Genomic DNA, 24,882 nt, shown 5'->3' with positions numbered 1-24,882 from the left:
ATCCCGCACGACTTCGTGTTCTAGATTTCTCCTTCCCTCATGGTGCAGGATGACTTATTCACCCAGGTTGCAGGGACCCATGCGTCAGACACCCAAAAAAAACTGATGCATGCATGCAACCAAACACAACCCCACGGCCACCTGCACGAGCTCAACCCGACTTCTTCGGCTCTGCACAGCCTGACCATCCTGGCAAAGGCTTGTGCAACCAATCACGCCCGTATTGAACCACTTAGTAAGACTATTGCAAAGGCTAGCGACAGGAAGACTAAATTGCCTGCTTGTCTTGAATCTACTGGCGTGGTACGTCCAGAGCCTCCCGTACACTCAAGCTCAATCTCCCGGGCACAAGTTTGTCCTTCCAATTATTCATTTCGTGCCCAAGAACAGCAACCTGTGGAGGACACTGCAAGTCAAGGGGAGCACATAAATGAATATCGAGCTGTATCAAGTACCCTCCAGCATGAAACAATAGAGACCTCAAATCAAGTCAACCGTGTTGAACAGGACCAAGGTGAGTATCACAGCAAGGCAACTGGATGGAATCTGAAGAGGAAAAGGAGCGGTGGGACTGCCAGTGGTCAGAAGGGGAAAAAGAAGGGCTTGCCTTGTTATCCAAATGGAGGCCCCCATCTTAGGCGTAGTGCACGTTTGTCAAAGAAGCCAGAAAATCCTATCAACAATGAGCCTGCCCAGCAGCCAGCTGCTTCGAATCAATGTAATTCAGATTTACATCTAAACATTGATAAAATCATTTCCAATCTGTGTCGCAGTCCATCGCCTCAGCTTCAAATGAATCAAGCAAGCTCAAACCAGTCAGGCAGAGTTGATGCAGCCACTGGACCACCTGTGTCAAATCATAATGCATCTCAAGATAGGCAACTCCCACTCTGCTACAGTCAATTGTACCCTCCAGAGGTCCCCGGTGAACACTGGCTTGATAGAAGTGGTGACGAGCAGCCACATTCACCAGATGCCCGATTTCATGATGTGCATATGCAAGGGCAATGGCAACAGGCACGAGAACCTTCAGTTCATTCCGCTGACTTGGGTGCACTTATCTGTGTTCCTACCCATGGCTATTGGTTAAAGCCATGGATAGGATACACCTCTCTTAAAAATTTGCCACACTGCCCAACGACCATTATTGCCAAGCTGCCAGCAAAATCTGCAACACTTCATTACCGGTCTGCCACTGTTTTTTTCCTTGACCGCGCATGAGAGCTGCACATCTCCTATGATTTCGAGAATACCACCCTAATGCCTATCACATATCCACCTTCTGCAAAGCCTGTTCGTTTGGCCGTGGCTTGTCGTAAATGATCGTAAATTTTCAGCCGGAACAGTATTTTTCTCTCACACAAACCAGCCAGCAGTACTTATTCACGAACCAGCAACGATACGAACCAGCCAACCGAACAGGCTGAAGTTAATCTGTACTATCCAACTTGTCTAGTACTCGCATCAACCTTCCACCACGCACATGTGATACGTGTTTATATAAAGTAAAATTAGCTCCTAATATCCTGTAAATTTTCTTAGCTGGAGTGCCGTGGTTTGAATTTCTGCATAAATACTACACATTCAAAATATTTGCATTGTTTGGATGCTTATTTTAATCACTCATTAAGGAGGATGCACAGAGGGCCTACTCCCTATTAGGATCTGTTGTCAAATCATCAGGGAGGCGTAGAGGACGTGGACATCAACCTACAAGACTAACCCAACCACGAAGGGAAGTTGACAGGCCTGTCTTGACACCTAATATTATTGAGTATGTGTATCGATGAACTGACAAAGTTAGTTCTTAATATATTCTCTTGTTATGTTCATGACGAGTCGACTTGGCAGCAAATGGGATGCCAATTCACTGAGCTGGTTTGGGCTGGCTAGTGCTGGTTTGTTGTGAGAGGAAAATATTATTGGCTAATTGATTTGGACTAACTGAAACAACAAGCGATAAGGTGGCCTCTACCATCACTGTTCTTTTGAAGCAGAAGTACCCTGGGTCTACCTATCTGCCAGCTGGTCAGCGAAGATAGCAGAAGTACCCTGGGTCTACCTATCTGCCAGCTGGTCAGCGAAGAGAAGATCCACCCAGGCCTTGTTTAGATCAACTACAAATTCCAAGTTTTTTCACTCTCTCTCCATCACATCAATTTTTAGCCGCTTGCATGGAGTATTAAATGTAGGTAAAAAAAATAATTAATTACACAGTTTAGTTGGAAATCACGAGATGAATCTTTTGAGCTTAGTTGGTTCACGATTGGATAATATTTATCAAATAAGACGAAAACGCTACTATTCATCGGGTTGAATTTTTTTGCAATCTAAACATGGCCCCAATGGAGAAATGGTTCTCCACTGGCAACAGTATCCTCAAGAAACAAGGGATGTTAGCCCTTGTTTAGTTGGAGAAATTTAGATTTTGGGGCTACTGTAGCACGTTCGTTTTTATTTGGTAAATAGTGTTCAAACATGGACTAATTAGACTCAAAACGTTCGTCTCGCAATTTCCCACCAAACTGTGCAATTAATTTTTCTTTTCGTCTACATTTAATGCTTCATGCACGGGCCGCAAACATTCGATGTGACAGATACTGTAACAACTTTTTGAAAGTTGAGGGGAACTAAACAAGGGCTTATTTTGAATGAATTTCTTGTAAGTAAAGTAGCTGAATACATTTGCTTTATGGAGTGTTATTGAGGACATTTTGACCATTGAGCTTATATTTCAATTGTGCTAGCAACGCTACAAGTGGGCCCCTGGCCGAGAAGCAGAGTGTCTGAAGGTATTTGAACGCAGAGCAGCAAGGCAGTTTGCTTCTATCCTAAGCCAAGAGAAGCGCAATGTTAGAGCAAAGTTTGCTGCAGTAGACAAATCCAATGAAACTTCAGGTGCACATCGGTCCAACGGACATGCAGAGTCAGAAGAGGAAGATCAAGAAGAAGAAGAACCCAAGGACCAGCAGGCATTAGAGAGAAGTGATGACGAAGACCCCTTGCTGTGGAAACCTTTCCCCCCTGCATGGATGCTTCCGAATTGGTGGGAAAGGTTATGCGAGCACTGGGCCAAAGAAGAAGTCTTAAAGATGTCTTCCCAGAACAGGAAGAACCGATTCACTAAAGGTCGTGCTCATCACACGCCGGGTTCACGGAGCATTGCCATGCACAGGCAGCTTATGGTGAAGACATAAAGACAAATTCCTTGGTTAACTCATTTCAGCACCAATTACTAATTGTTTTTTAATTGAATATAGGTTATAGAAAATGGTGGGATGCCAGTGTCAGAACTAGAGGTATTCAACAAGACCCATAGGCGTAAAGGTGGCACAGGGGAATTTGTCAGTGAGAGAGCAAAGCGAACTGTGGTAGGTCCTCAGTGTTTGGGTTATTTGCACCATTTGGAAGTAATTGGGCGCAACATGCAAAATGTTCGGAGAGTTTATTAACTGTTGCTGAACTATGTTTTGTATCCTCGTCATTTTTCAGGAGGGCTTCACGAAACGTATGGAGGAGGCTGGCGATAGGAACATAGACCCCCACGTTGCATGGGTGCAGCAAGTAGGGGGACGGAACCGTGGAAGGTACTATGGGCTCACTGGTGTCATTGACAAGGACAAGGTTGATGAAGTAGCAAAGTCCATGCCAGATTGTTTTGGTAAAAATGGGCAACGGCAGAAATTCACACAGGAGCAAGTGCAGCAGATGATTAATCAGGCCTTGCAGGGGTTAAATGAAACCTGGGAGCAGAAGTTTAAGTCCTTGGAGCAAAGTGTGCGTGGTGTGCCACCGTTAGGTAGTGATCCCAAGGTACGCAAAGGATAACTGAGTATTGTATTTCTCATCTGAACTTAAACTGGTTTAGAGGCTCATGTGAGATGTCTCTATCTGTAGCATGCTCCTGGATCTTCTGCGGCTAGAGAGGGAGGCCAGGAGGATCAGTTAAGACATCTGGTAAGCGAAAGTCATGAGACATTGGTAGCTAAGTGTGTCATTTTTTTTAGTCTAAAATGAAGCCTATTCTTCTCATGTTTATATCATGTATCTTTTACAACATGTTTTGCGGAACAAAATTTTGGTACCAAAATTTCTGCAGTAGTGATCTTCAAATTGCACAATTGATATTTTTATATAAATAAGATCAACTACAAAAACTAGTATAGTGCCTGGTTCAGAGAAGCACATCAAAACACCAAAAGACGATGTTTCTTAAAACTTTGTGGTAGATCACCAGTAAGAGAATTAAAGCAGAGATCTCTGCATTACATTAGATGCCTACAACTATACTGCATCACAAGGCTCACATTTTAGTGACCCTTGATCCTAAGCAAGTAATGCCCTGCCATGACTGGCCACAAGGATCAGCGCCATTCGCCTGCCAACCTCTGAGCTGCCTAGGAGAAATCAGACTGGTGAAGAGCGTATTTGTTAGAATAATCTACTGCTTTCTTGTGTGAACACACAACAAGGGAAGGCGGCGCCGAAAAGGCCCCCCTACTGTGGTACTGCAGCCACTGTCAGAGGCAGGCGCCGAACGGCTCACCTGCTGCACTGTAGCCACATGCAGGGACAGGCGCAGAAGTCAGTCATGTTGTGTTATCTAGTTACTGTTGCAGCATGTGCATTGTACTAGGACTAGATGGATAGAGTTGTATAAATAGATTGCCACTGCAACTCAACAAAGAGAGTTCAGATTTGTCATCTCCCATACAGGGCTTTGGCCAACGCTGGTGTCTTGTACTGTGTGTGTATGCTCTGTTCTCCCTCTTCTTCAACCTCCTAGCCATAGTGTGTGGGGACAGACAACGCCTGTTCGTGGTCGGCTTAGCTAGTGGGTGCTCGGCAACACTAGCGGGTGCTCGGTAAGACTGGTGAGTGGTTCACTCACCTGAGCCGGTGATCCTGTGGGCTAACAAGTGGTATCAGAGCCGTACAAGCGCCGTCGCCAGACTAACCGCTGGCGATGACGGGCGGTTTAGAAATGGGCGGCAGCAGTGGCACTGATGTGGCTGCCCAGCCACGACCAGAGGTCGTTGTTCGTACGGTACGGGAGGTCAGTGGCACTAGTTGGCCGACGCTGACTCGCACCAACTATGGAGAGTGGTCGGTGACCATGAAGGTCAAGCTTAGAGCCCGATGGCTCTGGAATGCTGTTGATAAGGGCACCGACAACGAGAAAGATGACATGTCAGCGTTGGAGGTTATCCTCGCTGCTGTACCGGCGGAGCACAGGGAGTCATTGGGGGCGAAGAGCTCCGCTAAGGAGGCGTGGGTGGCTATTGCGGCGATGCGTGTCGGTTCCGACCACGCAAAGAAGGCGATGACCCAACTTCTGAAACAGGAGTACGCCAACCTCAAGTTCAAGGATGGTGAAACGGTGGATGACTTCTCTCTTCGCCTGCAGACGCTCATTAGTAAGCTGAAGAGCCATGGTGTCACCATCGACGAAGAGGAGGCGGTCTCCAAGTACCTTCACTCCGTGCCGGCAAAGTACATCCAGATCGCTCTCTCCATAGAGACGATGCTGGACTTGTCCACCCTCACCATTGAGGATGTGACAGGCTATCTGTGGGCGATGGATGAGCGCCTAGAGCAGGCGACAACAACGAAGGACAGCGGTAAACTGCTGCTGATAGAAGAGGAGTAGGCTGCTCGGAGGAACTCCGGGAAGGCAGCCTCCTCCAGCCGCGGTGGCGATGGCAAGCGCCACGACAAGACTTCTTCGAAAAAGAAGAAGCAGGTCGACCCCAACGCCAGTCGGCGCTGCGGGAAGATGGGCCATTGGGCACAAGAATGCCCAAATCGCAAGCAGGAGAAGAAGGCTCAGGCTCATCTGGTGCAAGCTGATGATGGGGATGAGGCCACTATCCTGATGGCGACGTTCTGTGAACTGCACGACGTTGAGGCCAAGGAGAAGGAAGAGGTGACGACGGTGGAAGAACCTAGGAAGGCCCTAAAGGCTGTCAACCTCGACGAACCATGCACCCAAGTCCATCTCGGACGTGTGGGCGCCGACTAGGAGCAGCGGTGGTATCTGGAATCTGGTGCCAGTAACCACATGACGGGCTCCATGGCATCCTTCTCCGAGCTCGACGACGATGTTACCGGTACGGTGAAGTTTGGTGATGGCTCAAAGGTGGCTATCCAAGGGCATGGCACCATCATCTTCAGGTGCTAGAACGGGGAGCACCGCGCGCTAATGGATGTATATTACATCCCGCAGCTATGTTCTAGCATCATCAGCATTGGTCAGTTGGATGAGCGCGGTAGCGAGGTACTGATCAAGGACGGAGTCCTTAGGATCAGGGACCGGGAGCAGCGACTTCTTGTCAAGGTGAAGAGGTCTCTAAACTGGTTGTACCTACTCGACCTGAAGGTAGAGCAGCTGATGTGCCTAGCGGCAAGGCACACCGAGGAACCATGGATGTGGCATGCCTGGTTCGGACATCTCAGCTTCGATGCGCTTGGTCGACTGAAGAAGATGGTCCGAGGGCTACCCCACATCAAGCACGGAGGCGAGCTGTGTGACAGCTGCTTGACCGGGAAGCAAAGGAGGCTACCATTTCCAAAGGTGGCCAAGTATCGCATGAAGGACGCTCTCGAGCTCGTCCACGGCGACCTCTGTGGGCCGATCATGCCAGCTACAAATGGTGGTCAACGGTACTTCCTCTTGCTCATGGATGATTGCAGTCACTACATGTGGCTGCAACTCCTGACGAGCAAGGACGAAGCGGTGGCGGTGATCAAGAAGTTCAAGATGCGCACGGAGGCTGAGAGCGGCAAGAAGCTCCGCGTGCTGAGGACTGATCGTGGCGGCGAATTCACTTTGGTGGAGTTCGTTGCGTACTGCACGGATCAGAGTGTGGTGCGACACCACACCGCACCGTACTCGCCACAACAGAATGGCATGGTGGAGAGGCAGAACCAGACGGTGGTCGGTATGGCTCGATCCATGATGAAGGCCAAAGGCATGCCGGCAAGGTTCTGGGGTGAGGCGGTGACCACGGCGGTGTTCATCCTCAACCGCGCTCTAACCAAGGCCCTGACGGGCAAGACGTCGTTCGAAGCTTGGTATGGGCGCAAGCCGAGCGTGTCATTCCTCTAGACATTTGGCTGCATCGGCCATATTAGGAAGACAAAGCCGAACATCACCAAGCTAGAGGACAGGAGCACACCGATGATGTTCCTAGGCTACACGGAGGATACCAAGGCGTACCCGCTCTACAACCCACGCGGAGACATGGTGCTTGCGTGATGTCGTGTTCGACAAGAAGGCAGCTTGGGACTAGACCAGTCTGAGCACGAGGGAAGCTGGCGGCTTCACCAGCACCTTCGTCGTTGAGCACCTAGTCATCCACAGTGGTGGAGACGCTGGGGAAGAGGTGCCGAGCACTTCGAGAGGGATGCCGAGCACTCCGGGAGGAGTGCCGAGCACGCCAGGAGTGGCACCGAGAGGTTCTACAGTGGTGGCGACCACTCCAGGACAGGTGCCGAGCACTCCCGTGGCAGAGCCAAGAGGTCTTGCAGTGGTACCGACCATTCCAAGACTGAGGCTGAGCGCTCCTACAGTGGTGCCAAGCACTACAGGAGTAGGGACGAGCTGTTCAGAAGTAGTGCTAAGCACTGCAACCAGGGTGCTGAGCACTCTAGGTGCTGTGCCGAGCACTCCGATGAAATAGGGAACTCCATCAACACTGATTGAGTTTGCCTCACCTCCAAGTGACATCACTGAGTTCGTGGATGCCTTCCACGAAGGTGAGGAGGTGCGGTTCCGTAGGCTAGACAACATCGTCGGTGGCACAGGACCCTCAGGCCTGGCTGGTCGGCTGCTCAATGATCAAGAGCTGCTGCTCGTCAGCACAGAAGAACCACCCACGTTCGCACTGGCCAAGCGTGATGGAAACTGGTGATGGGCGATGCTAGAGGAGATGAAGGCGATCGAGGAAAACAAGACATGGCAGCTCGTCGATCCACCTCCAGGATGTCGTCCGATCAGCCTGAAGTGGGTGTACAAGGTCAAGCGGGACGAGCTTGGCGCCATTGTTAAGCATAAGGTGTGCCTCGTCGCCCAAGGCTTTATTCAGCGCGAGGGCATCGACTTCGAGGAAGTCTTTGCACCAGTAGCACACACGGAGTTGGTCCGTTTGCTACTAGCCTTGACAGTAGCAAAGGATTGGCGCGTCCATCACTTGGACGTTAAATCAGCCTTCCTCAATGGTGAGCTGGCGGAGACGGTTTTCATTAGGCAACCTCTAGGTTTTGCCGTCGAAGGAGAGGAGCACATGGTGCTCCGACTGCGCAAGGTGCTCTACGGGCTACGGTAGGTCCCACGAGCATGGAACGCCAAGCTTGACGCTACGTTGGGCGAGCTTGGGTTTCAGCGATGCGCAACCAAGCACGCGCTCTACACGCGGCGATGGAGGAAGGAAGAGCTCGTCGTCGGCGTGTATGTGGACGACTTGATTGTCACCGGTGCATGCATGGAGGACATCAACGGCTTCAAGCACGAGATGGCAACTCGTTTTCGAATGAGCGATCTCGGCGCACTCTCCTACTACCTCGGCATCGAGGTGAGATAGGGGAAGGAGGAACTCACGCTCGATCAGAGCGCGTATGCCTCCAAGCTGTTGGAGCGGAGCGGCATGGCTGAGTACAAGCCATGCGTGACTCCGATGGAGGAGCGGCTGAAGCTGACTAAGGCTAGCACCGCGGCGAAGGTGGATGCAACACTCTACCAGAGCATCGGCGGCGGTCTACACTACCTAGTCCACACGAGATCGGATATTGCGTTCGCCGTAGGCTACGTCAGTCGCTTCATGGAGGATCCCAGAGAGGATCACTGGGCTACGGTGAAGCGGCTACTTCGCTACGTCAAAGGGACGGTGGATCAGGGGATCATCTTCCCCAAGACCGATGGGAGTAGGCTGCAGCTCACTGTGTTCAACAATGCAGACATGGTGGGGGACATTGATGAACGACGGAGCACCTCTAGCGTGCCCGTCTTTCTCGGGTCGGCCCCAATTTCATGGTTGTCGCTGAAACAGAAGGTGGTGGCGCTATATACGTGCGAGGCAGAGTACGTAGCGGCGGCCACAGTGGCGTGCCAAGTTATGTGGCTGCGCCGGCTGCTAGGCGAGCTGACCGGTGTGGAAGCTCACCCACCAGCACTGATGGTGGACAACCAGCCCGCCATCGCCCTCATGAAGAATCTGGTTCTGCACGACCGGAGCAAACACATCGACGTGAAGTTCCACTTCCTTAGGGACTGTGTCGAGCAGATCGTCATTGAGTTCGTCGAAACTGGTCGGCAACTCATGGACGTCCTCACCAAGCCGCTCGGACGTCTTCGACTCACATAGCTGAAGGAGATGATCGGCATGGAGGGGGAACAAGGGATAGCAGTAGGATTATGAGAAGAATTGTTAGAATAATCTACTGCTTCCCTGTGTGAACACACAGCAAGGGAAGACGGCGCCGAAAAGGTCCCCTGCTGTGGTACTGTAGCCGCTATCAGAGGCAGGCGCCGAACAGCTCACATGCCGCACTGTAGCCACATGCAGGGACAGGCGCAGAAGTCAGTCCTGCTGTGTTATCTAGTTACTGTTGCAGCATGTGCGCTGTACTAGGACTAGATGAATAGAATTGTATAAATAGGTTGCCACTGCAACTCAACAAAGAGAGTTTAGATTTGTCATCTCCCATACAGGGCTTCAGTCAACACTGGTGTCTTATACTGTGTGTGTTTGCTCTGTTCTCCCTCTTCTTCAACCTCTAGCCATAGTGTGTGGGGACATACAACGCTTGTTCGTGGTCGGCTTAGCTAGTGGGTGCTCGGCAACACTAGCGGGTGCTCGACAAGACTGGTGAGTGGTTCACTCACCTGAGCCGGTGATCCTGTGGGCTAACAGTATTGAGGACATTAACCGCATGCGAGAGTGCAACAAATTAGATAAGTATAATAGGGTATTTGTCATCACAAATCTCAGTTCTTTTGCAAACTTGAAGTAGCATAAATATGCATAGATTCAGGATATCATAGTGTGACTCTTGGAAAAATCTGTAGTACATTCATCATGCTCTACCTAAAGATGAGATAAAGTAAAATACAAAGAAGAAGAGGTAATCAAGAAGCTACGTGAAAGGAAAACTATTGTGTTATGTTGGGGTGCTGTTAACACCAAAATGTCCCTCTCTAAATGTTACTCATCTATCCACTGAGATTCTCTATCCATTGAGATTCTATCAACACTTGCAAGAATCTAAAAATAGTAATTTGAGTGTTGCTGACTGGGGAGTTCAGAGGAATCAGCTAAGATTAAGGATTTTTAAAGTAGAATGGGGTATGTTGCCCGTGCTAACGCTACGGCGATATCGGCTAGACGATCATGCTCCACAATGCCCGCATAGTATTGAAATAGACTTAAAAATGTGTTTAGCTATTAGCTCATGCAATGCTAGCATAACTACCTGGAATAGCATCAGAAACTGTATTGTATGGTGTGCCTTTCATCTGCATCTGTCTCCTAACAGTGTCCAGGGGATAACACATCAAAGTTGCAAATGTTGTTGAAAGAAGAGCAGTTGCTAGAGATGTTTTGGTACCAAAATTTCTGCAGTAGTGATCTTCAAATTGCACAATTGATATTTTTGATATAAATAAGATCAACTACAAAAAATAGAGTTGCAAATCATTGTTGCAACATTTTGGTCATGGGAGCAATCGTCATTTCTGCCAACACCTAAAAAACTGGATGATTCCGTAGTTGCACAACCTGTGTTCCTGCATGCATGTCTGGTCCGATTAATAGGGCTTTTCCCTTGAGCCTTTTAAATGGGTGCATATCCCAGCAGATCTAAGTTCTTTTACGATTTGCAGGATGCGTCATATTCGCACACCGGGGGAAGCGACGCGGATGACGATGTTGAAGTGGTGTCTACGAGCGTCTGAGTCGCGTCACTGTGTATTTGTAGTTTCTAACAGATACTGTTAGCCTGTTCATGTCCATTGTACTCCAGAGAAATGCTAAAAATGCACAGCGTTTCCTCCCTGTGATGGCCTGTTGAGCTGGGCCCCCGCTTCGACATTTGACCACCATCTTATGCTCTTTGTTTTCTTCGCTCGCTTTTGGGGTTTGTGGGTCAGTACTTGATACTCATCATTCAAACTTATCGAGAAAAGAAGTGGTGGTTTTAAGTAAAATTCCATTCAAATGACTATCATAACCTTATCAAGTAACATGATAATCCTCCAGTTCAAGGACGAAATAGCAAAACACATGGAGTTTCCTATGGGGTAATTATTAAGGTTGGAAATTTGTTGCTTGTATTGTTTGGATTCATTGCACTAAGGTTAGGAAGCATTGCGCTTATATAAGACAATGGCGAAACAGTTTGTTGCTACCTTTGCAACAAATATGCCTGCATTGTTCGTGGCATTTCAAACACCTCTTATAAGTTATATCAAATTTATATCTATACCTAATATATTAATTAAAGATTCAAAATCTCATCCTATTTTTTCGTCCACCCCCTCTAACTACCCGGACGGTGGAAAGTTTTTTTCACCCTACCTAATCTAGACTTATGACCCATACTCAACTCATGTCTAGTGATGATGAAGACAAAGTACTATTCCAATACATATTGGGTTACGACCTCTATATCTCGTATGTGATCCGACTCATGACCCATTCTCAAACAAATTAGCACAACTCGTGTCTAGAGATGATACAAAGTCTGATTTCTATACGTATTTGTTTCGTTGCAACGTACATACACATTTGCTCATCAATCAAAAGGTCAAAACAAGCATATTCAAGTTTTCAACCTTAAGTCCATTTTCACAGGATGTGCCATACTTGTTGCTTCTAAGAGCATCGCCAAGAGACCAATAGTTTTCAAAACCCTCCCAATCTTGTTTTTTTTTTGCAAATTGAAAAATCTGTTCTCCAACAACTCCCTATCTCAACTCCTAATTTTTTCGCACATGGGAAAATCGACCCGATCGCGCGGACGGGCGTGTATCTATCGGCCAATCCAGAGGCGGAAAATATACACACCTGTTGTTAGCTCAACAAATTGGTGCCAGTAGAGTGATCATTCGGTCAGATTGTTCGATGGTGGTTGAAACAACGGAGAGTGGAGTTTTTTCAGAAATTGCGGCAGCTACGATCTATGATGAATGCTATGAGTTGTGGAGGGACTTCGTCAATATTTCCATTGAACAATGTCAAAGAGATGCAATCTGAGTAGCGCATGAGCTAGCTAGGCGAGCTTTATAGTTTGAAAAACAATTGTATTTTGGTTGACAGGTCTCCCAGATTTATTTTAGAAGAGCTCGTAAACGATGTAACTATTCTTATGAACCAATAAAGCTCATTGCATGGTATTTAAAACACAGAGGTGGAAGGACACGGGAAATAATAAACAGTAGGACAGGGTATTCAATGCAAATGTTCATGAAAGAAAGAAAGTATAAAGATGGTTATGGTGATTAGGAAATAATTTGGGATTCCTAATATAAAATTGGCTTTGGAGTGGGATTTTAAAAACTGTTACACAAACTCAATAAATATGCTCATAACCTTTTTTCTTAGCCATTTGAAAATGGTAATGATAGGATACAGGCGATTGTCCCTCTGCTGCACCCGCACTCTGCACGCAAAATCGCTCGTCTTCTCCAGCACAGCTGCGCAGGGCCGCTCGCCGTAGGCTGCAGGCCGTGCACCCACCCGATGTGGCCTTCTCCAGCGTGGCGGCGCCGCACCTGCGCCCCATCCCTGCCTGCTCGTGCGGCCATCTCTAGCTGCTCCGCGGTCCGCGCCTCCATCCACCTCGCCCATTGCGGAAGAGGAGGCAGGGGCGACATGCGCATGCGCCTGCACCCCATCAACCTCGCACGTCGGCAGAAAGGGGAGGCCTGTGCCTAGGTGTACGCTAGGCCGTTGACGTTCCCCTGACTAGTGCATGTTGCAAGAGTATATTTCAAGTGTTTCAGATGTTTCAGACATATGTTGCAAGTGTTGTATATCGATGTTGCAAAAGCAGATCGGGATGTTGCACATGTTGTAATTGGTATACACGTATGTTTCAAGTGTATGTTCTAAATGTTTCATCTGTACCAGACGTGTGTTGCAAGTGTTTTATCTGGACGTTGCAAAAGTAGATATGGATGTTGCATATACATGCATGTTGCAAGCATATGTTTTCAAGTGTTTTAAGGTGTTTCATACATATGTTTGAAATTGTTTCATCTGGATGTTGCATATATTTCCAATGGTTTTCAAATATTTTTCGGGCGTTTTCGCAAGTGTTTCAGACATTTTATTTCAAGTGTTTCATTTGTGTTTTTTTGTATATTGCAATTGTTGCATCTGAATATTTTAAAAGTAGATCGGGTGTTATACATGGGATGCACGTGGGAAGCGGCCAGCGGCACGGGCGACGTTTGGGGCGACGTCGGTGGTGTCCGGGACGACGTGGGCCCAATGCTCGTGCGCTGGCGAGCGAGCCAGACGCGCTAGGCGCTCGCTCCCTGTGTAGGCACCGTCCGGACACTAGCGCACAGATCACACGTCAGGACGCTAGCAAATCCGCTTTGAAAAACCTATTGATTTAGCAATTGATTTTTTTTTGAACTATCGAAGATGCTGTAAGCTCTTATTACTTGTTTATGTAGTTGTGAGGCACCGACGCTTAGGGCACCGACGACTATTACAAGATATTGTGGCACGACTATTAGCCTGTTCGCTTGGTCGTATTTGGCTTATAAGCTAGTCAATGAACAATATTTTTTTCTCATACTAAATCAACCAACAGTACTTTTAGTCATGACTTGTAAGTCAAACCAGCCCAAACGAACAGGGCATATGACTAGCATTGCCATTGATAATCGTGTGACGTGTTCCCTCCTGACCAGGAATGCAAATTTTGAGACGGAGCTGTTTAGGATAGGCCCCTCCCCGTCTCACTTTTACTTCGCCGCTTCCAAAACCTAGACAGTCGCAGCTTGCGACGCATCTCTCCGTCTCCGCTTTTCCCCAAGCTTTGCAGAAACGAAAACCACCCTTCCATTCCACCCTCATCGAGAGAGCCAGGTAGGGCAATGGCGCCACCGCCGACCGCCGCGTGGGCGGCGTCGGCGGATCCGGTAGATGCGGAGTCTCTGGAGGTGCGGTGCGCGGGGTGCGGCGAGACGCTGGAGGTGGAGCGGGGCCTGACGGAGTTCATCTGCCCGGACTGCGCCACGCCGCAGTCGCTTCCCCCCGAGCTCATGCCGCCGCCGCCGCCCCGCCGGAAGGCGCTCCCACTGCCCCGCGGCGCCGCCGACGTGCGTGGCGCGCGGCTCCCCTGCGGCGCGTGCGGCGCGCTCCTCAGCGTGCCCGTCGGGATGACGCGCTGCGCCTGCCCGCTCTGCGGCGCCGAGCTCGCCGTCGACACCGCGAGGCTCAGGCACTACCTCCTTTCCTCCGCGGCGTCTGCGGATGCCGTCCCCGTGGTGCCGCTCGGCGCCTCGTCTTCGGAGCCTCCCATCCTCAAAGTCCGGCAGGTATTGTGCTATACTGCTCTTGCTGTGTAATTGTGTCTTCCCCCTTGTGGAATTTTATTCTTAGGATTAGTTTTCTTTTAGAAATTTGGTAATAAAAAAATCTAGAGTGAGCTTCTATCATCTATGTACTCAGTGTACAATTTAACAAAGTTTAAACATATCGAACTCTTAGCTTGACTTGAGGGGTGGTGCAGTGCAGTAGTTTATGCTTTAGAAGCTTATAATCCGGGAAAATCATCGTTACTTTTAGCTGCTCCTTATGCGCTTCAGATTCAGCAAGAGAATCCAAAACTTTGCAAGTTTTGCAAGACTAATACCTAACATTTAGCTAACTTGGATCAAACAGGCACATACAGAGCATGCTGACCAGTTTATTCCAGAGCCGCCAGAATCAGAGCATCCTGATTACACGATTGATGGAGAAGAGGTACATGGGGTCCCCGATGATACTGCAAGGTATCAGGACCAGAGGAACATATATCCAGGCAGCTCCAGAATTGTTTCTGCAGAAAAGAGACATGGAGAGCCTATATCTCAGGTCAGGCACCAGGCTCAAGATCTTACTTCCAGCCATGCTATTCGTGCAAAGCAGTCATATCAACAGAATCCGGATCGAGTTATTGAGGCACTGCAAAATCCTGTTAATTCTGCACTTTTTAGCGAATCAGGGCATGTTGCAGATATTAATGATACTACCTCAACGGATATAAATGGGACAGTTGGGCAATCCATTTGCCCCAGAACTGTAAGTGTCGAGAGGGGAATCATGCAGACTGCCCAACAGATTACGCATAAGTCACAGAAACAACATTCTTGTTACGTGACATCTCTTGAGCTTGCTCAGGCAGGATCAGCAAATGGGACAATTCACGTTCAGGAAAAGCAACAAAAATCTGGAAGCAAAACAAACCACAGAGAAGGGCCATGCACTCAACTGGTTCATGAGACTATTGCAGGCAATGACAACAGGGGCAGGAGGCAGTTGATTGGCCTCGATGTTATGGGTTCAGAGAGGAGACAAGAGCAGACAACAAATGGTGCCACTCAAGAGGTGCGAAGCGAACATTCTGAATCTGTGATTCGCAGGGAAATGGGTAATCAAGTAACACACGTGGAATCAGAACAGCCAGGAAGCCACAGAGTTCACGCAGGGAAACGAAAAGGCTTGGTTGCTGCTTCAAATTCAGTTCTTCAGCTTAGGCGTAGCAAACGTTTGGCAAGAGATTCATCTGCTGCCACAGACAGACAACTTGTCATGGACACTGAAGTAATTCATAGGCAAAATGTTGGATGTCAAGCTGTTTCTCCAAATGGCCTCATGCCAACGGCCAGTATAGATGCTGAACAAACAGAAAGTGAGCCTGATGAGCAGTCTCCAGTACGTTCGTCTGATCTGTCAGATACTAATAGAATCATCGACAATTTATGTAACAGTTCAGTGCCTTCACCTGAGTTTCTTCAAACATGCTCTAATGAATCGGAGAACCTTCATATAACTACGCTACCTTCTCCAAACCATGACATGTCGGATGCTGAGCATTTTTCTTCAAACCTCGACATGGCTGATCCTGAGGATTTTGCTCGTACCTATATTCCTTTAGATGTTAAAAGGGCCCTCGCAAAGCAAGATTCCAAGTCATCCCCTCATCATATGACGTCCCAGCAAAGTTCTGGTGAGGCATACCTGCGAGATTCAATGGATTCAGAAGGGCAGGAAGTGCAGCTAGCATCTCAGAGAAAAGGTAATTTGCATTTCTATCATCCTTATTGTGTGTGCCGCAGAATAAGTCATAAAGAAAGGATGGAAAATGGCCTTATTCCTCTCTCATTTGTGCTCCCTCCCCTCTTCAATGCTGCATGTTAGATAAATTTTTGTTACGCTGAAACCATGGCAAAGTGGCAATAGTCACCTGTGTTTTTGTCTTTTTGATGGGATCATTGTGGCAGTTCCATCTGAGAACTTAGTTGCACATTCATATCAAGGGGTAGTTGTGCAATTTTGGGCTTTTAATAGATGAATCATACCACTAGGAGAAAAGTGACCTGTTGGGGACTGCTTGACTACGTTGTCTGATGAATCCCTCTTATTAACCAATTATCGGGGGTTAATACCTTGAAGTCAACGTTGAAGTTTAACTTTTCCTCTTGGTCTCTTTTTCACTTCTGAATGGTGACTCCGGTGAGATAAACAGCTAGTTGACATTTATGGAAAATTGTGATGTGGAAGTAATAGAAGACAATATGCATCATTACACGTGGATTTTTTTTTTCATTGTGATTGTGAGGAACTCATGGGTGTCAATCTTTTTGGTATTTTTACAGTAACCGCGATCTATATATTTGAGACACGCACTGAGCATAATCTGCAAACCTGTATGCCTTTTATTTAGCAATACCCTTTTTTAACCTGTAAATATGTTTTACACCCTTGCAACAACAGTACATGAACTGAGAATGGCTAGCTGCTAGTGGTTTTGTTTTCTTTCCTGGTCTCCTCAAATCTTATAGTTCATGAGGACAATCAACTTGGGCTAGTCCAACATATCGAATACAAAACTTGAGTGTTTGGACTTGATCCAATCGAACACAGGAGGGATATTTGATATAAAGCGGGCTGCAGTTCCCTTTTGTTTCTTGGCTGAACGGGCCTTGAGTCTGGGCATTTCTTTTTCTCATCATTATGGCAAGTTACAGGACTCTGGGTTCAAGCCATGTTGAGTCAGGTTGTGTGTGATTTCATATAAATGATTGTACAGCTGTTAAGACTTCTGATATTTTGCCTCCTTCCAAATAGGTAGACGTCCTCGTGGTTTAACACTATGTCTGAAGGTGTGGACCATGCATAAGGGCATGCGCATACCAGTTTCATTGAACTCTTCAGGTCAGCCTATTGGAAAAGAAGCAGCCACATTGACTTCCTTTCTGGGTGCATTAGCACGGGATGGAATACTGGCACCTCTTACATACCATAATTGGAAACTTGTTCCTGAGAAAAATAAGGATGTGATGTGTCATATTGTCAAGGTATGCACTAATATGGTTTCTGTTTTTAGCCACTGTCTTTAGTTCTCACACTTTATCTATTGGTGTAGCTCAAATTTGACATTGCTCCATTTCCAAAGTCATGGATTGTGAAGAGTTTAGCAAAGAAGTGGAGGACATGGAAATTTCAATTAAAACAACAGCATTTTGATACTCATGAAACAGAAGAGGAGCGCCTTGCCGATCGGAATCCTCGTGTCCTCGAAGAACATTGGCGATTCTTAGTTGCATATTGGAGTACTGAAAAAGCACAGGTAATACTTATTGTTCCATTTCCTGTGCATAGCTTCTGCTGCCATTGTGATTTGTGATTTTGTTGCTTGTTGGATATGATTAGTTTGTTTATCTCTGATCAGGCTTTAAGTGCTCAAAACAAGGCTATTCAGGCAAAAGTAACCACTTATCAGACCTCAGGGACGAAGAGCTTTGCACGTAGAATTGAAGAGGAGGTAATTTAAGGTTGCTCCTTTGCTTTCACTGTCAGTAATGCGCTAATAGTGTTATTCTGTGCAACAGAAACAAAAATGGCCAAATAAGGATGAGCCAACTGTTGAGGACTTGTTCATATTGACTCACACACCCAAGGATGGGAGGCCTGTGACGAAGGCTGCAGCTGATGCCATTGTGAGACACGAGAAACTAAATTCATGACTTATTTTTTATTTATGTGGAACATGCATGGAAGAGCTGAGGTTTCATTTTACATCCAGGCACGGCGACTCCATGAATTACGTCAAAAGCAATCAGAAGGCCCAAAGCGCCGACGGGGGAAGGCCGCCTTGAAGGCATCTTTGGACGAAGCCATGGAGGCTAAGAGAAAGGCTGAAGACGAGGCAGCTGCATTGAGGGAGAAGTTGATTGCTATGGAAGAAAGTCAGAAAAAGCTGCAGGAGGCTATAGCCATCAAGAAGAGTGCAGGCAACCTGAGGAACAAGACTTCACGGACCCGAAGGAATTAGAAGGTGAACCGTCGTCACCTCCAGGTTTTCTACAGGTAACGTCCAGCTATAATTCTGAGCTGTACCTTCTAGAAAATATCCATCCATTATCATTGCTTCTACCACGTATTCTGATTCGGACAGGACCATATTCGTCGTCATCGATGCAGGTCCAAAACCAAGCTCTGATGAATTTTTGGAGCCCCATGTGAAGCAATGTTTTCAAATCATCTAATCGACCCTAGTCGCTATGGCACCGATCAGCCTGACTAATCGTGACTAATCTTAGTGCATAACTGATTGTCATGGCACTGTTAAGCCCGACTAATCATGACTAGCTGTGATTAGTTGGACTACTTTGATAACATTGCTGAGAAGCCAAGTACATGTGTAAAGCTGGCTCTCTGAACCTTGAGCCCAGTCTATGAAGTTCGACGTTGTTCCAATCGACCTAAAGTCCATTCAAATCGAATGATGATGATGATGCAGTTTGTGATGGCAGGCATCCGTTCATTCTTTAAGCCATTTCTTCTCCATGATTAGTAACTAGATAGCTTGCTTAATAGGTGTACTTTCATTATTTGTACGTGGATGATTTATTCCTTCAGTTGTTTATGCGTGATGGCCTGGCGGGTGGAACTGGATCAAATGAACTGAATGAACACTTGAACAGATAAGAGATGCAGAGAAGACCGGCCATGGCTCCTATAGCGTGGAGTCGTGGAGGCAATGGGGAGGAATGCCAGAGAACGAAAGCGATCCCCCACGGCGGTCTCTTTGTTTGAGATGCAGTTTCTAAGTTTTTAGCTTAAAAGCTGGCTTTTGGCTTCCGACTTTTTTTCCTACTGGCTTTTGTAATAAATTTTGAGCTTCTCATTACACTAAAAAAACTACTTCTTGTCCGCAACCCGCGCAGCTGCGCTAGTCGGGGTTCCAGAATCCGCCCAGCTGCAGGCAGCCAACGACGGCGCAAATGGAGCGGCGCCAAGTAGAAGGCACAGTCGCACAAGCGCACGACGGCATGGAGTCCCGCCGGCACAACTTGGCAGCTCGACAACACCGCGGCAAGGCGCAGCAAGCCGGCAAGGCGTGGATATGAGCCTCCGAGACGCCGTAAAGTGCGACAGGACAGGATACATATGCAGCCTGTTCGTTTGACCGTGGTTTGTCGTAAACGATCGTAAATTTCCAGCCAGAACAGTATTTTTCTCTCACACAAACCAGCCAGCAGTACTTCTTCACGAACCAGTAACGATACGAATCAGCCAACCGAACAGGCTGATGGCCGGGGCGCGGCACAACTACACAAACAAGCAGACATCACGCGGCGCGGCGGGACAGCGGTGCGTCATATAATTACTAGCCACTACTGCTGTCCACGCTTCGCTGCGGATGATGTGTTTGTATAGAAAACCTCATATGTCTAATATATTTTCTCATCGTATTGATACGGAAGGTTGGTCTCAATACTGTAAACGAACATAAAGGTTGGTTGTCATTACATGGTGCCTATTCTAGGCCAGCAAATAAATGACATGTTAGTGGAAAGAAGTATTTGATGGAGTTGGGCTCAACCAACTAACACACTTAGATTTAAAGTGCATCATTGGATAGCATTACATTATAGGTGAAAATAGCAAAAACTACAACACAAATACTTCTCCTAACGCGAGGGTTTACAAAAAAAAAGTGAATTAGGATCCACTCCCCTTAGGCGAAACTACAACACGCATCCAATAACTACGAATGACAACAACGACAAGAATACAATACAGGAGGACAGCGACGAAAAGCACTACTACTACGGGTACAACATCCCAAGGCAACTAATTTACCTTAGAACCACGCATCTTGATTTCTGTGCTCGGCGGATTCTTCTACCGCCCTGACTATAGATCTGCAGCTTCTCGTGCCAATGGCTGAGTGAGAGGAACCAAGGGTTCTGCTTCTAACACTTCCGAAGGTGGAGGTGCTGGCGGTTCTACATCACCGGTTCTTCTTCTTTCAGGTGGGTGGATAGGGATCTCCTCCAAAATTGGGGCATCCTGCCTTTCATCAACCAGCGTCCTCCGCTTGGCCTTAGTGAACAGATAGGCCTCACCTAGCTGATGAACATACCGATCTTCGGCCTCCTTCAGAGCTTCTGACATGGCAGTCTCCCGGCTCTCAGCAGCTGTAGCACTGGCATGCGCTTCGGCGAGCTGCACCTGGAGCATTCGAGTGAAGATCTCGGCTTCTTCGGCGAGCCGGAGGCACGCCCTCAGCTCCAAGGCTTGCTGGTCATACTGCTCATCCAGAGCAAGCAGGTACGTGGTCAAGTGCACCACGGTAGGACTGTCTTTTTACGCATCCCGCCCTTGCAAAGCCTCCATGCGAGCCATCCATGGCCGCCGATTCCTATCCAAGGGTGGAAAGAACTTCATGAGGGTACGGGCAACGGGCTCTTCATAGAGCTGGCAAAGGTACCGCAAAGCTTTGCGGGCCACAACCTGATAGATGTCGGTGAAGCTAAACCCGATTGTGGTCACACTCCAGGTTTTGGTGATGTCGGGGAACTCTTCACTCTTCCCAATGTAGACGGTAACCTCACACTGATCGGTGCCATGCTTCTTATACTCACGGCCCTCATACTCGGGACGATCTTTGACTCCGAGCTTTTGCAGGGTGGCATGCAGGATTCTAGGAAAACCCTTAACGTTCAGGCAGTAACTACTAACCCAGGCTCCTGCCATTTCTGGTGGTGGCTACAAAGAAGGCCTGAGCAAAAAGCTTGCTCAAAGGGAAATCCTAAGCGAGCTAAAGTACGACGAGTGGTGGTACCAATGGCTAAGACAGGCTCTACTTATAAAGGTGGAGCGGTCTGTGGTCCTGGCATGGTTCACTAGGGTTCTTGCGTGGGATCACTACGAACGAATCGACCAAATTCCGCGCGTTCAAGGCGAGTGACGTGTGGTGCCATTATTGAGTAGTACGACTGTAGGGCAAGGGTCTGACAAGAGCGCAGAAAAAGGGTACGAGGAGACATGGGTCACTACTGACGTGACTCACGGGCGAACGCGGAGCACAAAGCCATAGTGCAGACCTAACTCTGTAACAAGCACGAGTAGGCCATGTACACTACGACACGCGTGACACCTATGGATGGCGTATTTGCCAGCAATACAGTACAATAATGCACAAATAGGCTATGCATTAATGCACGTCCTATGCGTTTGAGGTGAGTGATGTCTGAGGCCATTAATGACTAATACGGCTGCAAGCCAAGGTTCCAACAAGAGCTCAAAAAAGAGTGCCAACGGCTAAGCCAGGCTCTGCTTATAAAGGCGGAGCGGTCTGTGGTCCTGGCGCGGTTTACCAGGGTTCTTGCGTGGGATCACTATGAACAAATTAACCAAATTCCACGCGTTCGAGGTGAGTGACGTGCGATGCCATTACTAAGTAGTACGACTGCAGGGCAAGGATCCGATAAGAGCGCAGAAAAGGGGTACGAGGAGACGTGGGTCACTACTGACGTGACTCACGGGCAAACGCGGAGCACAAAGCCACAATGCAGACTTAACTCTGTAACAAGCACGAGTAGGCCATGCACACTATGACACGTGTGACACCTATGGATGGCGTATCTGCCAACAATACGGCACAATAATGCACAAATAGGCTATGCATTAATGCACGTCCTATGCGTTCGAGGTGAGAGATGTCCGAGGACATTAAGGACTAATACGGCTGCAGGCCAAGGTTCCGACAAGAGCCCAAAAAAAGTGCGGGGAGACTTGGGTCATGGTAGGCATAACCGTAGGCGACGCAAAGCACAAAGCCACAAGGAACGAGAGCCTCTACAAGCATGGATGCAGATGCAATTATGGTAGCTGTAGTAATGGCGATCAACCCCAACCACCGACCATCTTGGGAGCAACATGCACATGCATGGATGCATGTGTAAGTACAAATGGTCCTGCATAGTCGGTGAATCATTTTTATCAGATGGTAAGGAGGAGAGACATTAAATGTGTCCACCAACCCCAACCACTGCTACCCGCGCTTCGCTGTGGGTGATGTACTTGTTGTAGGAGATTTGAAGTATTTCAAGTAGAGAGAGAGTACAACCAAGTGGCAAATGCCTTAACCTCTTCAGCGAGACGCCGTAAAAATTGGCAAGGAGAAGCGCATGCGTGTGCTCTGTCCTTCCATCATGTCGTTTGTAATTTGCGATGGCTACTGTTAAGGAGAAGGCCAGATGATTTTCACCACTAACAAAAAGCATTGGAAAGTTTGAGCGGTAGAACCAGAGGGCTCCTGGTTACGTTAGCAGTCTGTCATGGAACAGACTCTAAGCCCAACTAAAAAATGGGGCCAGATAGCTAGATCTAGCCCATTGGGCCTGTAGGGCTCCTGTCTTAGCGACGCAATGTGAGTGGAAGATGGGTCGCATCTTCTCCTAACCTCGCAGGCTTCGCAAGGTGGCCACACGCCGATACCTCCACCACCACCCACTCCGTCGTCTCCCCCATCGTGCACGCCACCATGCTGCCACTAGCCACATGCCTTGTGGCCCGCCGCCTCCTCGGCCTCGCTTCCACGTCTAGGTTAGAAGTAATTGGCCGTCGTCTACCTTCGTCTCCAGTTAGCCCTCTTCTCTACCCAAACCCTACCCCCACTATTTCCCCAAACTAATCGTCTGATCTCCTCTATGGAAAATTTTCCTTCCAGATCGCCGCCGCCTCTAGGGGCTCCGTCTCCAGCACCAGGGCCTTCTCCACGGCTCCTAACTACATGAGCACTTCTCGGATGTGTTCCCCCCACGTTTGCTTGATCTATTTGGTGGTTGATAGCTCAGATGAGTTGATGTTTTCTATTGTTGTTGCAGGACCTTGATTCGCCGGAGAACAAGGCGGACATGAAATGGGAGTTCTCGGATGCAAATACGAAGAAGGTACCGAGTTACTGACTACCCTTGCCCTTGTTTGTCATTCGCCTACACCTCTACTGAAAGCTCTAGTTTGGTTTTGGTGAATTGATAAAACCCTAAGTGCTAACTTAGTTTATCAAGTGATCATGAGATAGGTAGCACACTCCAAGTCATGAAGCAAATGAAGATCATAGCATGATGAAGATGTTGCCATGGTAATGATCAAGTGCTTCGACTTGGAAAGAAGAAAGAGAAAAATAAAAAGCTCAAGGCAAAGGTATAAACCATAGGAGCTATTTTGTTTTGGTGATCAAGATACTTAGAGAGTGTGATCACATTTAGGTTTGATAGCCGTACTATTAAGAGGGGTGAATCTCATATCGGAATGCGGTTATCAAAGTGCCACTAGATGCTTTAACTCATGGCATATGCATTTAGGATCTAGTGGAGTGCTAACACCCTTGAAAATGTTTGTGAAAATATGCTAACACATGTGCATAAGGTGATACACTTGGTGGTTGGCACATTTGAGCAAGGGTGAAGAAGATAGAGTTGAAAATGAGTTAATCGCGCTGGTTACAGAGTGACCGGACGCGTCCGGTATGATGACCGGACACATCCAGTATTTGGCGACGAACTCAGCGACCGAACGTGTCCGGTCGCCACACCGAACACGTCCAGTGTGAATCAGCAAACGTAGTGTTCGGCAGAACAGTTGATCGGACGCTGGCAGCATCCGGTCTAGTGTGACCAGACGTGTCCGGTCGAGCGTGGATGCTTACTGTACTTGACCGAACGCTGAGGCTCAGCGTCCGGTCAGTTTCTAACAGACACATTTGGTTGGCCCTAGGGGCTTACTAGAGTCGACCGGACGCAGCGGCTCAGCGTCCGGTCATTTGTGTTTGTGCGTCCGGTATGAGCGTCCGGTCATCGGTAGAATGGGCAGCAACGGCTATGTTGGTTTGAACTAGACATATGGCAGTCTGGGAGCTATCGAACACGTCAAGTAGGCCGATCGGACGTGTCCGGTATTCATGGTCGGAGCGTTCGGTGCTGCGTCCAGTGCATTCTGACTGGAGCATTCGATCGATGCGCAGTCAGCCAAATATTTGAGCCAACGACTCTATTTCATGGGGGCTTCTATTTAAGCCCCATGGCTGGCTCAAGCTCACTCTCTTGGCCATTTACATTGACATAGCAACCTTGTGAGCTTAGCCAAAGCCCTCCCACTTATCTCCATCATTGATTCATCATCTTTGTGAGATTGAGAGAGAATCCAAGTGCATTGCTTGAGTGTTTGCATCTAGATGCACTTGGTGTTCGTGCTTCGCTATGAGATTCACTTATTACTCTTAGTGGTTGCTGCCACCTAGACGGCTTGGAGCAGCGAGGATCGTCGAGTGGAGGGTGGTGATTATCTCCGGCTCCGATCGTGGTGATTG

The 24,882-nt window shown here is 48.0% G+C and overlaps 2 protein-coding genes across 2 annotated transcripts; both read left to right on the top strand.

The window, feature by feature from the left end:
* The first annotated feature begins 39 nt into the window (after positions 1 to 39).
* On the top strand, positions 40 to 11,051 carry LOC136492323 (uncharacterized). Its single transcript, XM_066488382.1, has 11 exons — positions 40 to 1,017; positions 1,632 to 1,774; positions 1,852 to 1,878; positions 1,958 to 2,039; positions 2,333 to 2,405; positions 2,640 to 2,662; positions 2,748 to 3,185; positions 3,261 to 3,371; positions 3,493 to 3,813; positions 3,898 to 3,957; positions 10,880 to 11,051. Exons 1-11 carry the CDS (start codon positions 40 to 42, stop codon positions 10,949 to 10,951), a joined length of 2,328 nt encoding a protein of 775 aa, XP_066344479.1. The 3' UTR covers positions 10,952 to 11,051.
* A 2,929-nt stretch (positions 11,052 to 13,980) lies between these two features.
* On the top strand, positions 13,981 to 18,977 carry LOC136493636 (uncharacterized). Its single transcript, XM_066489737.1, has 8 exons — positions 13,981 to 14,551; positions 14,898 to 16,293; positions 17,346 to 17,575; positions 17,644 to 17,847; positions 17,950 to 18,042; positions 18,110 to 18,217; positions 18,304 to 18,587; positions 18,702 to 18,977. Exons 1-7 carry the CDS (start codon positions 14,108 to 14,110, stop codon positions 18,550 to 18,552), a joined length of 2,724 nt encoding a protein of 907 aa, XP_066345834.1. The 5' UTR covers positions 13,981 to 14,107; the 3' UTR covers positions 18,553 to 18,587; positions 18,702 to 18,977.
* Positions 18,978 to 24,882: the final 5,905 nt, after the last annotated feature.

This window comes from Miscanthus floridulus, chromosome 11, assembly GCF_019320115.1.
Source record: "Miscanthus floridulus cultivar M001 chromosome 11, ASM1932011v1, whole genome shotgun sequence".
NCBI classification, from domain to species: domain Eukaryota; kingdom Viridiplantae; phylum Streptophyta; class Magnoliopsida; order Poales; family Poaceae; genus Miscanthus; species Miscanthus floridulus.
The sequence above is the reverse complement of the archived record's forward strand: the minus strand, read 5'-3'. Positions and strand labels throughout refer to the sequence as shown.